The 15514-nt window shown below is 40.7% G+C and overlaps 1 protein-coding gene across 1 annotated transcript in view; it reads right to left on the bottom strand.

The window, feature by feature from the left end:
* The window catches only part of Mrpl1 (mitochondrial ribosomal protein L1), a 65163-nt gene extending 54703 nt beyond the window's left edge, over positions 1-10460 (bottom strand). Inside the window, exons 1-2 of the mRNA XM_040747450.1 lie at positions 10342-10460; positions 6376-6496 (exon numbers count right to left, since the gene is read on the bottom strand). Coding sequence (XP_040603384.1) covers positions 6376-6496; positions 10342-10372 — 152 coding nt within the window. The 5' untranslated portion in view covers positions 10373-10460. The remainder of the gene's footprint in view (positions 1-6375; positions 6497-10341) is intronic.
* Between the last annotated feature and the right edge of the window lie 5054 nt (positions 10461-15514).

The following is a 15514-nucleotide window of genomic DNA, read 5'->3' as shown; positions in this document are numbered from 1 at the left end:
CCAGGCCCAGATGGCTTCAGTGCAGAATTCTACCAGAAATTCAAAGAAGAGCTCATTCCAATACTCGTCAAAGTATTCCACACTATAGAAGCAGGAGGCTCACTGCCAAACTCTTTCTACGAGGCTACAATTACCTTGATACCCAAGCCACACAAAGACACAACTAAGAAAGAGAACTATAGACCAATTTCCCTCATGAACATTGATGCAAAAATACTCAATAAAATACTTGCAAACCGGATTCAAGAACACATCAGAAAAATCATCCACCATGATCAAGTAGGCTTCATTCCAGGAATGCAGGGATGGTTCAACATTAGAAAATCTATCAATGTAATCCACCATATTAACAATCTGCGAAAGAAAAACCACATGATCATCTCACTAGATGCTGAAAAAGCCTTTGACAAAATCCAGCACCCCTTCATGATAAAGGTCCTAGAGAGATCAGGGATAACAGGAACGTACCTGAATATAATAAAAGCAATATACAGTAAACCAACAGCTAACATCAAACTAAATGGAGAGAAACTCAAAGCAATTCCTCTAAAATCAGGAACAAGACAAGGCTGTCCACTCTCTCCATATCTCTTCAATATTGTACTTGAAGTTCTAGCTACAGCAATAAGACAACAAAAGGAGATAAAGGGGATACAAATAGGAAAAGAAGAAGTCAAACTTTCATTATTTGCAGATGATATGATAGTTTACATAAGTGACCCAAAAAACTCCGCAAGGTTACTCCTAGAGCTGATAAACAGCTTCAGCAAAGTGGCAGGATACAAGGTAAACTCAAAAAATCAGTGGCCCTATTATATACAGATGATGAAGTGACTGAGAAAGAAATCAGAGAAACATCACCTTTTACAATAGCCAAAAACAGCATCAAATATCTGGGGATAATGTTAACCAAGGAAGTGAAAGACCTGTATATCAAAAACTTTGTGTCTTTGAAGAAAGAAATCAAAGAAGATACCAGAAAATGGAAAGATCTCCCATGCTCTTGGATTGGTAGGATCAACATAATAAAAATGGCAATCTTGCCAAAAGCAGTCTATAGATTCAATGCAATCCCTATCAAAATTCCATCACAATTCTTCAAGGACCTGGAAAGATCATTAATCAACTTTATATGGAAAAACAAAAGGCCCAGGATAGCCAAAACATCCCTATACAATAAAGGAACTTCAGGAGGCATCACCATACCTGATTTCAAGCTCTATTATAGAGCTATAGTCCTGAAAACAGCTTGGTATTGGCACAAAAATAGGCAGGTAGACCAATGGAACCGAATCGAAAGCCCTAATTTTAACCCACACACCTATGAACACCTGATTTTTGACAAAGAAGCTAAAACTGTACAGTGGAAAAAAGAAAGCATCTTCAACAAATGGTGCTGGCATAACTGGGTAATGGTATGCAGAAGACTGCAGATAGATCCATGTTTATCGCCTTGTACAAAACTTAAGTCCAAATGGATCAAAGATCTCAACATACATCCAGCCACACTGAAACTTTTAGAAGAGAAAGTGGGAGATACTCTTCAACGAGTTGGTACAGGAGACCACTTCCTAAACATAACACCAGTGGCACAGGCACTGAGATCAACAATTAACAAATGGGACCTTCTGAAACTAAAAAGCTTTTGTAAGGCAAAGGACACAATCAAAAAGACAAAAAGGCAGGCCACAGAATGGGAAAAGATATTCACTAACCCTACATCTGACAGAGGGCTAATCTCCAAAATTTACAAAGAACTCAAGAAACAAGTCTCCAAAACACCAAAGGATCCACTTGAAAGGTGGGGTACAGAGCTAAATAGAGAATTCTCAGTAGAGGAGGCTAAAATGGCCAAGAGACACTTAAGAAAGTGCTCAACATCCTTAGCCATCAGGGAAATGCAAATCAAAACAACTCTGAGATACCATCTTACTCCTGTCAGAATGGCTAGAATCAAAAACACCGAAGACAATTTATGCTGGAGAGGATGTGGAGAGAGAGGATCACTCCTCCATTGCTGGTGGGAATGCCGACTCATACAGCCTCTTTGGAAATCAGTATGGAGATTCCTCAGGAAAATGGGAATTAATCTACCACTAGACCCAGCAATTCCACTCTTAGGCATTTATCCAAATGAGGCAGGTTCATACAACAAGGGCATCTGCTCCACTATGTTCATAGCAGCATTGTTTGTAATAGCCAGAACCTGGAAGCAACCTAGATGCCCCTCAACTGAAGAGTGGATAGAGAAAATGTGGTACATTTACACAATGGAGTATTACTCAGCAGAAAAAAACAATGGAATCTTGAAATTCGCAGGGAAATGGATAGCACTGGAAGAAACCATCCTGAGTGAGGTAACCCAGTCGCAAAAAGACAAACATGGTATGTACTCACTCATATATGGATTTTAAATATGGATCAGGATAGTGCCAGTCTGCACTTCCACAGATAGAGAGTCTGGGAAACAGGAAAGAACCTAAAAGATATGCATATATGCATAGTACCCAAGAGAAGAGGATGGAGACAAGATCCTCTGAATGGATGGGGAACAGGGCGAGGGGGGTAGTGGGACCTGGGAAGAGTAGAGGGGGTAAAGAGGAAGGGAGTTGGTCATGGGGGAACAGGAAGTTGAGGGGGTGGGGGTAAAATAGGGGGAAGAGGGAATCATAGGATCGAAGACAGATCAGGCACCAGAGTGACCTCGAGTGATCTAAAGGTATAACATCAATTGGCAAGCTAAGCAATAGTGGAAGGACCACCTCGAATGCCCATTCCTGATAATGAACTTGATGTCTATAACTATCCGGGAGCCTTCATCCTGGGACTGATGGAAGCAGAGGCAAACACACAACTAAGCACTGAACTGAACCCAAGGAACCCAGTGACAGAGAGAGAGGAGTGATGAGCAAATTGGCAAGGAATGGGCTGGCAAAACCAGCAGAGACGGCTGATCTGAACAGGGGAGTGCTCTTGGACCCCAGACCGACAGTGGGGAGGCCAGAATGGGACTGATCTGGACCCCCCAAATGTGAGTGTCAGTGAGAAGGCCTGGGCAACCTATGGGGCTCTGAGCTGTGGATCAGTGTCTATCCCTGGTATACAATCTGTCTTCATGTGCCTATGGCACAAAGAGAGATGCTCTCTCAGCCTGGACTCTTAGGGGAGTGCCTTGACCCTACCAAGAGTGAAATGATAGACTCTAGACATCCCCTATGTGGAGGGATTTGGCAATAGGGTGGGAGGGAGGGTGGAAGGGGAGTGCGGGAGGAGGGGAGGGAGAGGGAACTGGGATTGACATGTGAAACAAGCTATTTAAAATTAAAATAAAAAATGATTAAAAAAAAAATCACAATTCCATTTATTACCTATAAACTAGAAAAGATGGTAGAGCTGACAGTGCTAAATAAAAACATTCTAATAACACTTGCCAGTAAGGATACAAACTGACAAGCTGTTTCTTTCATTCTTCCTTTTGGCACTAGGGATGGAATCCAGGCCTTAGAGGTGTTAGGCAGGTGCTCTATGGCTGAACCAATACAAACTAACAAAGTATTTTTAGATTGTCTATCAAAATTGTAAATGTATACAGTTTGTGACTAAAGAATTTCACTTCTCAGAGCTTACACTTTAAATACTTCCATTATACACGACAAGATACATGACTTTTACATAGTTATTCAGTACAGGATCATTATATTAATGAAGAATTAGAAAGTTAAATTACAGAAATTATAGTACATTTATACATTTGAATGTTATATAGTTAAAATAACTAGACAGCATCATATGAATCTATTTCCACAGTATATAGTTAGAAACAACAAGATGCTTGCTTTATTTCCTACCACTTATACAAATAACAAGAAACACATGGTTAAAAAGGCATAGACCGTTACAACCCGATGGCTAAACCACAGGTGCAGAAAGGTCACCTACTTCTCACTGTCTAAACTTTATACATCTTTAATTGCTTATCAGGAACTAATTCATTTAAAATAATGACTTCTAAAGACAAAAAGCAATTTTTTTTTTGTTTTTTTCAAGACAAGGTTTCTTTGTGTAGCCTTGGCTATCTTGAAACTCATTCTATAGAGCAGACTGGCCTCAAACTCACAGAGATCCACGTGCCTCCGCCTCCCAAGTGGTAGGAGTAAAGGCATGCACTACCACCAACTGGCTCAAAAAGCAATTTTTTATGTTACTGTCAGTTCATTTTAAAATACTCAAGGGCAGAACAACAAAACAGGTCCCTGGCTCATATTCACATCACCAACATCCTGTGTAGTGCCGAACACACACACATTAGACTGCTTTGGCTAAGTTTATAAAAATAAGAATATGTTAAACAATTGGAAATTTACAAATTCCCCTAAAATTTCCTACACTTCAGTTTTCATTTTGAATATCCCATAATATAAGGCTTGTACTCTATCAAAATTCATTTAAAAAACAAGATTCTGTAGTTTGAACTCTATTTGACAGACCCTACTGCCCTCCAAAGCCACTGCTTCTTCTCTCTTAGGCTAGTCATGACAGATAGTACTTCTGAAGTCAGACAACAAATCTTCCATCCACGACGTCTAACTCTGGCTTATGTTGTTCTACATTACTTCTGGACTTCGTTGTTCACGAGTACTGAAATTTAGATCCTAACACCCACATGAAATGTAATCTCCAGGCTTCCTTCCATTCCTCCATTTGAGAAATGCTCATCATAGTATCTGTACTTCCAACTGTTGTGAAGATTAAATGAACAACTACGTGAACTCTGCTCAATTATAATAATTATTATACAGCACATAAGAATTCTGTAAATTTTAACTGTTAATATCCTATAGTGCTCTGGCACTTAACTATTATACCCTCAGCTATTTCTTTTAACCACAGAAATGGTGGCATTAGAGAAAATGACATCCATAAACAGATGATACTGTTTTACACTTCATTAGTATCAGTGTCATTGGGAGAAAAACCAATTAGTGTTATGGCCACCAACCATTTGGCACGAGCCTTAAGCCCAAGAGCTCAGCCAGCATTGGCCTTTCAGTGCCTTTCTCATTCAGTTCAATGCCAGGGTCATTTTTTCAATGGAGAAAAACAAGCTCTAACTCTATGCAAAACCAGCTTTCTACTCTTTGTAACCAGAAGCTATGAGAACAAATTTCAGCCCTTTCTATTTCCATATGTTGAAAGTCTACATTAAAAAATAAACATATATTTATATGTGTGTTTATTTCTATATATCACAATGAACATTTAAAAATCTGATATTTCAATTATGTAATCTCAGTACCATTAATCCTGTAACATCTAAGTATAAAGAGCACCATGTAGAAAATATCATTTAAAGAGTAGGAAAGCCGGGCGTTGGTGGCGCACGCCTTTAATCCCAGCACTCGGGAGGCAGAGGCAGGCGGATCTCTGTGAGTTCGAGACCAGCCTGGACTACCAAGCAAGTTCCAGGACAGCCTCCAAAGCCACAGAGAAACCCTGTCTCGAAAAACCAAAAAAAAAAAAAAAAAAAAAGAGTAGGAAAAATCCAGTTTCAGAACTAAACTCCTTGAGTTCAAATCCTTATTCTGATTTGCGCTGGGCCTCTGCTTGGGACTGGCTCTGGAATCTCAATGTGACGTTTAGTTTTAACTGTAAACCAGAAACCATCTACACCACTTGGGAGGAGTCAGTCAGGAATCTGCCGGGTTGTGTTGGCCTGCGGTCATGCTGAGAGTGTCTCTTAAGTGGGCTAGCTGGGGTAAGCAGACTCACCCATTACACAGGCTGGGCCCCCAACTGAATGAAAATGGGGGAGCCGAAAAGAACACATGTTCACTCTCTGCTCTAGACTGTGGGTGCTGCTGCTGCTTCGGGTTCCTGACTCCCCGATTACCCCACAATGATGGGCTGGGAGTCGGGACTGTCCGTCAAATAAACAAACTCTTCTCTCCTAAGTGGCTTCTGTCAGGTTATTTTACAACAACAAGAGATGAAACAGAGACAATGTTGGTACCTTGATTTCCTTCTCTTAAAATGAACATAATACAATAACTCAAAATGACAGTGATGAGTAATTAGCTCAAGATGTTCATAAATGTTGCCATTATTCTTATCTTTCCCTCAGAACACCAAGGTCAAAGGAGCACAGATAATGAACTTTTTTTTTTTTTTTTTTTTTTTTTGCTTTCAAGAGACAGGGTTTCTCTGTATTGTTTTGGAGGCTGTCAGTCCAGCCCGGCCTCGAACTCACAGAGATCCACCTGCCTCTGCCTCCCGAGTGCTGGGATTAAAGGCGTGTGCCACCACTGCCCAGCTAGAACTACAGTTTTTAATCATAACTTTAACAGTAAATGAAGTAACTGAAAAAAAAATACTTACTTTGTAGCAGCAGCGGCTGCAGCAAAATGTCTGTGGGTCCAGAGAACATTGACAGAGCAGGGGGAGGAAGGGGCTTGATAAGCTGCCTTGGAAAGACAGTGCCTTTGATGTTGTGTCAAGACTTGGAAGGAAAGCAAAATATAATTAATCATCAGATCATATATTTTTACATTCTAAGAGTCAATATTTTGAAAACAAAAGTGTAGGAGTGAACCCCAAAAAGCTATCTGCCCATGAGGGCGGGGACATGTAAACTGACACAGGTAGACATAAAAGGAAGTGAAAGAAAAAGGAACCTCCCTTTTCTCCTGGAAGCCAGCCGCGCTTCTAACTCCTGGTTTGTGCGACTATCTCTCTCTCTCTCTCTCTCTCTGGTAAATAAATATATTGTTTTCCTATAGCATTGACTGTCGTTAATACAAAAGCAACTAATGTTTTATGATTCTTAACTACTGTTGAAAGGTATAAGACTACGGGCTGGATTTTTTTTTTCATGTAATAATGGGGGTTGCTTCAAAAGCAAGAGAATCTGGGTTTGAATCTCTCCAGAACCCACATGAAAAGCTGGATGTAGTGGCATATGCCTACAATCCCAGGAAAAGTGAGATGTCAGGAATCGGGTCCCTGGAAGCTTGGGGCTAGCTAGCTAGCCTGACTTGTATGTATTGAAATTCCAGGCCAATAAGAGGCCATGTCTCAAACAAAAGGTGGTAGGTGTCTAAGGAACAACCCAAGGTTGTCCTCTGACCTCTACACCAGCAATGCAAAATGCACCCATTCCCCACATGAATACAATCACAAAACACAAACATATAAAATATCCAATAATAGGGGTATGGCGTATTCGTAGTTCCTGGTCTAGGATGCGCAAGGCCCTGAATTCCATAAGCATCACCACTAAAGGGAAAGGTAAAATATAGAAATCACACTTAGAGAAATTAAACGCAAGCAGAGGCATCTAATGTCTAGTAAATTTTCTATTCAGTTATTTGTGTTTCAGACAGGAGCACATTGTTGATTAGCCTGACCTGGAACTCACCAAGTATGGCCCAGGCTGGACTGAACTATAAGCATTGTGTGATTACAGGCATGAGCGTTTACACCCTCTTCACCTATTTTTACCTTACCCTAATTTAAGCTCAATAGATCCATTTTATTAATATGGAGTATGGATATATGTACCCCCTATATTTTTAAAAGTTTCTATATATTCATTTCTTAAAATACACATTCTCAGAGTTGTTTGAGTTCTTCTAAAATCAGAATAAAGCGGGAAATTTGCCCTACCAGATCAGGACTTGCTATAAGAAGGGGTAGGGAGGAGAGAGGGTAGTATAGGGGATAAAAAGAAAGCGCCAAGTATAATTGTGTATGTATGGAAATATCAATGAAAACCATTTCTTTGTAAGCTACATAAGAAACTGACTTAAAAGAGATGTTATAAAGTTATGGTGGTTCTACATATTGGTAGTGGCACAAATACAGAAGACAGATTGATAAGACAGACAAAATGGCTTGACAACAAATTCATCCAAAGTCCCCAGGACAGAGGGAGGAAAAAAATAAACCCACTGACGGGTAAGTGGTAATACTTAAAAGCCTTTCAGAATAGAGAAAAAAATGTCTTTATTGTTAAGAGAAGCTTTTTCTTGAGAGGAGCCCCCCCCCTCCCCCGCATGGTTCCAGATCCGCATCAGTCCCAAATAACACACAGGAGGCTATATTAATTATGAAGCTGTTGGCCTTGCTTGTTTCTTACTGGCTAGCTCTGACTTAAGTAATTACCCCATAATTGTTAATCTAAGTATTTCTCTTACCAGAGAATGGTTCCGGGCTTCCTACCCCCATGGCATTACATCTTGACTCTCTTGTGTTTCTCCTTCCCAGAATCCTCCTGGACTCCTAGTCCCACCCATCTAGATTCCTATTGACCAACAGTGCTTTATTAACAAATGTACAGGACTTCCCCCATCACTTTATGCCTTTAGGGGAGGAATGGTTTCATAAACAAGGCCCAAAGGCACTAAATAAAAGTGGTTATATTAAACAAATGGTTGTATTGTGTTATTCTCTATCCCCACCAGCCCTGCCTATCCTTCTTTTTCCTAGCTATTAGTCATCAGCTTTTTTACTAGACCAATCAGTTGCCTTAGGCAGGCAAGGTAAAACAGCAACACATCTTTACATAATTAAACAAATACAGCATAAACAAATGTAACACATTTTACATGTTTAAAAAAATTCAGTATAAGCAAATGTAACACACCTTTACATACTTAAATATTCCACAACAGAAAGGTAAGAAGCCCTGAGGCAAAACAGATGAATATAAACAGATTAAATTAAGTTATTGGAGCTAGTGGAACAAGAATAAGATAAGGCTGAGCATTCATAACTAATAATACATCTCCGTGTCATGATTTGGGGGCTGATGGTCCAAGAAAGCCTGATACATATACTGTGTACACATACACATGAAAAAAATCTTATAATGTATATTGTAACATTCAAGCATTATTCTGGCCTGCCCATCACCTGGCAGAATGCACTCAGGCTGTACCCTGATCAGCCCAGGTGCAAAGGACCCCTTTAAAAGAAAGACCTACATCGTTCTCTCTTTCCTGCTGTCTTTTCCTTCTTTCCCATGGTTCCCCTAGAGCAGACAGGACTTTTCCTGTTTCCCTCTTCTGTCCTCTCTCTGCCTCCTTACCTCTCTTCTCTTACCTAACCCCCCTTCCCTTTCTAGTAAAATTAAGTTCTGTCTGCCTGGCATGTTTGTCCACACCCCGCCCCCATGGAATCTGGAGGTTCCTCACATTTTATTCCTAACATAGATGACACTCTGAATTCAAAGTAGTCATATGTGAAGTACTCAGCAGTAAGTAAACAAAATGGACAGGGCAGTTATAGACTATTGTAAGGACTTGGGGGAGGCTTTTCACAGTTCTGAGCATAGAAGTGATATGATTAAATTCCTTTTATAAATATTAATTAAGAGTCTGGAAATAGGGTCTCAGACTGGCCTAGAACTCACTACGTAGTCCAGGTTTGCCTCAAACTGCATTAATCCTGCTGACTTTGCCTGCCAGGTGCTGGGATTAGACGCTGTACCACCACAATCCGCTTAAGTTTTTTTTCTCTGATCTTACTTATTAAATTCTCATTTTATTTATTAAATTTATTTAATCTCACTGGTAGAGATTTGCCTGGCATGCTTGAGGCCCTAGGTTCCATACCCAACACCACAAAACAAATCACAAGCTCCAGTTCTTCCCCTGACGTTTAATACACGAATTTAACCACATGCCCAGTAGGATTTGTTTCTTCCCTTTAAAACGGAGTGATGAGGGCTGTTTTGTCAGCTTAAAGACCTGATTTAATTGGATAACGATATTTATAATCATTGTCCCTAAAGAAAAGAAAAAAAGCATGGTAATAGAGGACCTGTCACTCTAACCAACTGGACCTTACTGGCTACTGAAAAAGAAACACTACAGGATTAGTCTTCAAATGATAAACATGACCTAAATTAGATAACGCCTGTGCATTTAAGAACTGGGATCGCCTGTATTCACGAAGCGGCTACAAACACCCCAAGGTTCAGATGTTGACAGATGTAAACCACTTTCCCCTCTCAGGACTCGCTTCTCAAGATGAACCCACCCGCTATGCCACACACTGCACAGAAGCCTGCCCTGTAGTCCTCACCCCTGACTGAAAGGACAATGTATTTTCTTTCCCCATTTCACCCGCAGGGTGACCTGCTCTCAGGGACAAACCTTGCGTCGAGTTGAGGGTCGCTTTTAAGCAGAGATGACCCTCTGGGCGGGGTAGCCCAGAACCAGCGTGGAGGCATTTCGGGTACCTAGAGCTGACCCGCGCCTGCCAGATTCTGGCGCGTACTCTGCTACGACAAGAGGTGCCGTTCTGGATCTACTTTCCACGAATGAACTCCGACTGTCTTACCTCTGCCGAGGCATCGTATGGCGGCCGCCATGTTGACTACTCCGGATTGTGTTGTTGAAATTGGTCCCGCGATCCAACTGCACGGATGAGCAAAAAAGGTTCCGCCCGGAAGCTGGCAAAGGGGGAAGGTGTTGGTAGGAACAGAGGATCGGGGCGGAGAGCCCACCTGGGCCAGGCTTTCCTGTTGGTTCTCTTTTGTGGTTAAGGACAAAAGCTTTCCAACCATCAGGGAACAAATGGTCTTGTTGGAAATGCTGTAACTATTCATTCCTTCTTATTTTTTCTTTTTATCTGCAGATGTATTCAGAGCCGAGCCATCATATAAACAGGGGAACCCAGTTCCTTGCCTAAAGTCTTGAAAACCTGGAGTATCCCCAGGTTCCTCCGCCACATTTCAGCCTTGCTAACATTTTCCCCCTTTAAATGCATGTTGCCAGGCGATAGTGCGCCGAGCTAGCTTGTGCGAGGCACTGAGTTCTATCCCTTTGACAGGAAAGAGAAAACAATCCGCCAAACTTCTTCACCACCCAAGGCGGACCAGGAGGTCCCATTCACTAACTCCTTTCAACAACGCCACATCAATGTCAGTCTTTCAGCTATCTGCTTTACTGTTCCCGGCTGTTGGCAAGCTTTGCCTTTAGGACCAAGCGAGCAGTACAGTACTTGGCGTTTAGGAAACAAATCTACGATTTGGTTTGGTTCTTGCTTTTGTGTTTGTTTACAACTAGTATTCAAATTATCAGAGATGATCACAGACCCAAGTTCAAGTTATTCTGACACCCTTCCCCACCAAAGAGACTGACCCATTATGTCACAACTGCCCGCGTGTTTTCTCTAAAACAAGTCTGATCTCGATTTCAATCAATTCCTCATTAAAATAAAACCCTCCAGTGATTGGTCATTTCTTAATGCTCACTTATGACCTCTACCTATCTTTTCCAGTCAACATCCCTCCTAAGGCGCATGCGCATGTACAAACACACACACACACACACACACACACACACACACACAGAGGGAGAAAGGAAGGAAGAGAGGGAGGGAGGAAATCAACACATTTTTCACGTATGTGATTTTGTTCCCCTGAGGCTTCTGCTTGAATTAATCATGTACCCCATTGCCAGTAAAATTTTTTCCTTAAGATTTCAGTTCAGAATTCACTCTTTGTAGGCAGTCCCCTTCCACACTTCCAGGACTGAGCTATGGCCTCTTCCTTCTGGTTTTGAATAATAAACAGGAGTTATATGTGTTTATTTGAAGCAATTCTGAGGCCCATTTTATATATAATATGATTTACCAAGCTAAATTGTACAATTAGTGGGTGTGAAAAGATTCAGAGTTGTGCAACCATCACAATGAGTTCTTTGTGGGCAGCAATCTTGTCATTGTAACGCAGCACATACTACACACAGCATCAAGCAGGAACGGAGGTCTGCAGGGAACATTTGCTGAATAAATGAATATATTCATACATGAATTAGTGATTTGATGAGAATATCAAGCCTGCAAACCTTTACTTGGTTTCATGAAGCTACCTACAGAAGATAGACTGGATCAAAGCTGGAAATTCCCAGAAGCTTTACTTTATATTTATATGCAGTGGTCATCTAAATAAAGAATAAGATTCGTAATCATGGTCTATTCTTGTTAACACCTAAGCAGGTACTTCAAAAGCTCCACGGTCTAGTGTGACTGGAAAGAAATAAGAAACATAAAGGAACTTGAATCTACTTTTATAACTTGCGTCCAGCTTGCCCCATCTTCCTTTTATGCTCTTTTTTTCACATATACATCAGGGAGGGGGAAACTTGCAATCATCTCATGATACTTAAAAAAGTAATTCAATCTAAGGATATATGTGTGTGTGTGTGTGTGTGTGTGTGTGTGTGTGTGTTTGTGTTCACCTACTTATCTGGTTCTTAAATGTATCTCTTCTTATCTCCTCGGCTGGAAATGCCTACCATGAGAACATAACCATTCAGTCAGGACTCACAACAATATATAGTATGCTTACAGCAGTATCATTATTATTATTATTAAAAACAATATCCTTTATAAGTTCAGTGTGCTTGATTGCCTTCTTTGGTCACCAGAATTTGATAGCATTAATCAGGGATAATCCAGAGCCCATATATTTGCAAATAGATGATTTATAGATAGACGATATTCATTAGCTTAAGACTTTATAAAACTATAAAATAATTAAAGGCCATACTCTGAAAGGGGCACTCCACTATAATGATAAAGACTTCATCATCCCTTGATTTAGAATTACCCAGGAGATTGAGGCATACCTCAGTGTATTTCTGTGAGGATATTTCTAGAAAGAACTAATTGATGGGGAATATACATCCTGAGTGTGGGTAACACTATCCCACGAGCTGTGAGCTCTGGTGGAACACGGGGGACATGAGGGAACGGCAGTGGAGTGCTGGCTTCTTCTTTCTGCTCCCTTTTGGTCATGTCATGGGTTGCTCTGCGATGTCTTCCCCAGCTGCAACAGGCAGAATCCTGAAAAATTATGATCCGAACTAAACCCTTCTTGTTTTAAGACATTTCTGTTGGGTGTTTTGGTCACAGTAAGGAAAAGCTAACATGCATCAGACCTCTGAATATTTGATACATATGAGTTTCTCCTTACTGAAGAAAGGTGTTTTGATTAAGTGGGGGATATTCTGGGGTCAGACTTCCTGCCTTTCAACACCAGTATCACCATCAGACTGAGCATGATATGGAGTAAATAACTATAACCTCCTTGGGCCCTACTCCTTTATTTTGACATGGCACTAATAATGAGATAAATTTCAGAGAGCCTTCGAGTATCTGTCACACAGTCAATCCTCAATGAACACTAAAGGTCACTAATAAAGAACCAAATGAAGTTCTTTTTCTTTTTGGGAGGGGAGGGGTTTTGAGACAGGGTTTCTCTGTGGCTTTGGAGACTGTCCTGGAACTAGCTCTTGTAGAACCAGCTGTTCTCGAACTCACAGAGATCTGCCTGCCACTGTCTCTTGAGTGCTGGGATTAAAGGCATGTACCACCACCGTCAGGCCCAAATGAAGTTCTTAATCAGAAACACAAATCAAATCATCTGCTTATTAATACCATGCACAGCATTCCTGTCCCCACACATGCTAGGACAGTGCTTTTATTAGTATTTGCAAAGTCACTTGTCTATGCAGTTTATCCTAAAATGCAAGCTTTGCCAGTTGGTTTCTAGGAAGGTTTAGCCACTTCAGGAGTCTTGGCAAAATGCCGGCAGCCTCTCTACTTGGCTAGCTTCCCTGTGGAAAAACTATTTAAATATGTGCTTGGGCCTGTAGTTGTTTTGATCCATGTTCTCAGACTTCTTCAAGCATTTCCTTGTTGATCTGGAAACTTGTGCTTCAACAAAAAAATCACTTCCTGTTTGAGGTAAGAGTTGGAAAAAAAAGAATCTTTCATCATACAAAAATAAGGAAATATAAGATGTTTGTATTTCACTAATGTGTCAGAATTACTAACAAGGCCTTCTGGAACTTAGATTGGTGGCTTTCCATGCCCTATGCTGAGATTATCTGATCCATTAGGTCTGAAACGTTCTGGGGTGACACTGGTATAGTGACCTAGGGACACACATAGAAAAACTCCCTGAGCAACTAGGAAACATTTGCACATATACTTAATATTAACTTGGATAGGAATAGTTGTTCTCTATAAACCTATAAACACCTGTCTGATACAATTGCATCAAAGACCAGGATCTACCCACTTTCATCTTCTCTAACTCTACACAGAAGCATGTTGCCAATAGGCACAGTTTCCAATGTCTTCCTGCCTATCTTAGTTTAAAGTATTACTAATGCTCATGAGTATCACCCATGATTATGTTTCCTTCCCACCTTGTGATCATTTCAGAATCAGGCTATGGTTAAAATTTTTACTACCCAGAATTATAGCATCTCAGTGTAAATATTGAAAGTTCTGTGAATGACAGATTAAAATTCATATTATCCTGTTCCTCATAAGTAGGGGCTTCTCTGCCTCCTTAGGAGACTAGTTTAATTACAGATTGAATTAGGAGGTTCAGAACTCTGCCGTGGTACATTAAGAAAACCTTAACAACTGGCTCTACAATACAAAAGAAATGAATATACATTTCCATGCTGTAAATTCTCTCACAATAATTAGTTTCAAGCTGTTAATCTTAAAGTCAACCAGTTTACCAGACCCTTGATAATTTAAAACTTGGTTCTCATATGGGTGGAAAACACTACTTGAAGTTTCCTATAAAAAGCATTTACAGACCTCTAAATGAAAGCAATTCTTTCTTGACCAACACTTCTTAAAGTCTGTGAATACAAGTCATTGGGAAATCTGATTAAAGCATAGGCTACCATTTGATAAATCTTGAACAGGACTAGAGATGTTGGTTTCTAGGAAACAACAATGTGGCGGGCCCATGGATTGTACTTTAAGTGCAAAGGTCCTAGAGCACACCAAACAACAAAACCTTAATTTCTTGGGGTTTATTTGCTTGTCTGTTTTTATTTTTTCTGAGAAAGAGTTTCACACTGTAGTTCACGCTGGCCTGAAACTCACTACATAGCCCAGGCTGACCTCCATCCTGAAGAAATACTCCTGCCTCAGCCTCCCAAGTGCTCGGACAAAATCTACATCATTATCATTAGTTGTCTCTCCTCTCTCCTCTTCCCTCTTAGAGTGTATTCCCTCATTTCTGAACCTGGCACCATAGTTTTCATCTTCAGTGGAGATAGCAGATATACCAACAACTTCCGATCCCACACACATCTACTTCTAGTCTGAACATCCCCTCTCACTTAGATACAACTTTCCAGGCCCAGGTATTTGAAATGGGTTAGTTCCACCAAAACTCGTGTTGAGGTTTAATTCTTCAATGTCACACTGTTGGGAGACAGGACCTAACGGAGGTGTTTGGACATCCAAAGGGGTGAGCCCTTGTGAGAGGGTTCAAGTTTTCCTTCTGGGGTGGGTTAAACACATCAGGGGTTAGCCTTCTCTCACATGTGCCTAGTCTTCCCTTTTCCTTTCCTTAGGGGTCCTACTTGGTTTACTGCCGAGGTGAACACCAACCAAGTAGATGTCATTTTCATGTTCTTGAACGTCCTAGTCCTCTCCAGAGCCGAGTCACATAAAGCCTTACACTATTTTT

The sequence above is a fragment of the Mesocricetus auratus genome, unplaced genomic scaffold (assembly GCF_017639785.1).
Source record: "Mesocricetus auratus isolate SY011 unplaced genomic scaffold, BCM_Maur_2.0 Super-Scaffold_100006, whole genome shotgun sequence".
Lineage (NCBI taxonomy): Eukaryota > Metazoa > Chordata > Mammalia > Rodentia > Cricetidae > Mesocricetus > Mesocricetus auratus.
The sequence above is the reverse complement of the archived record's forward strand: the minus strand, read 5'-3'. Positions and strand labels throughout refer to the sequence as shown.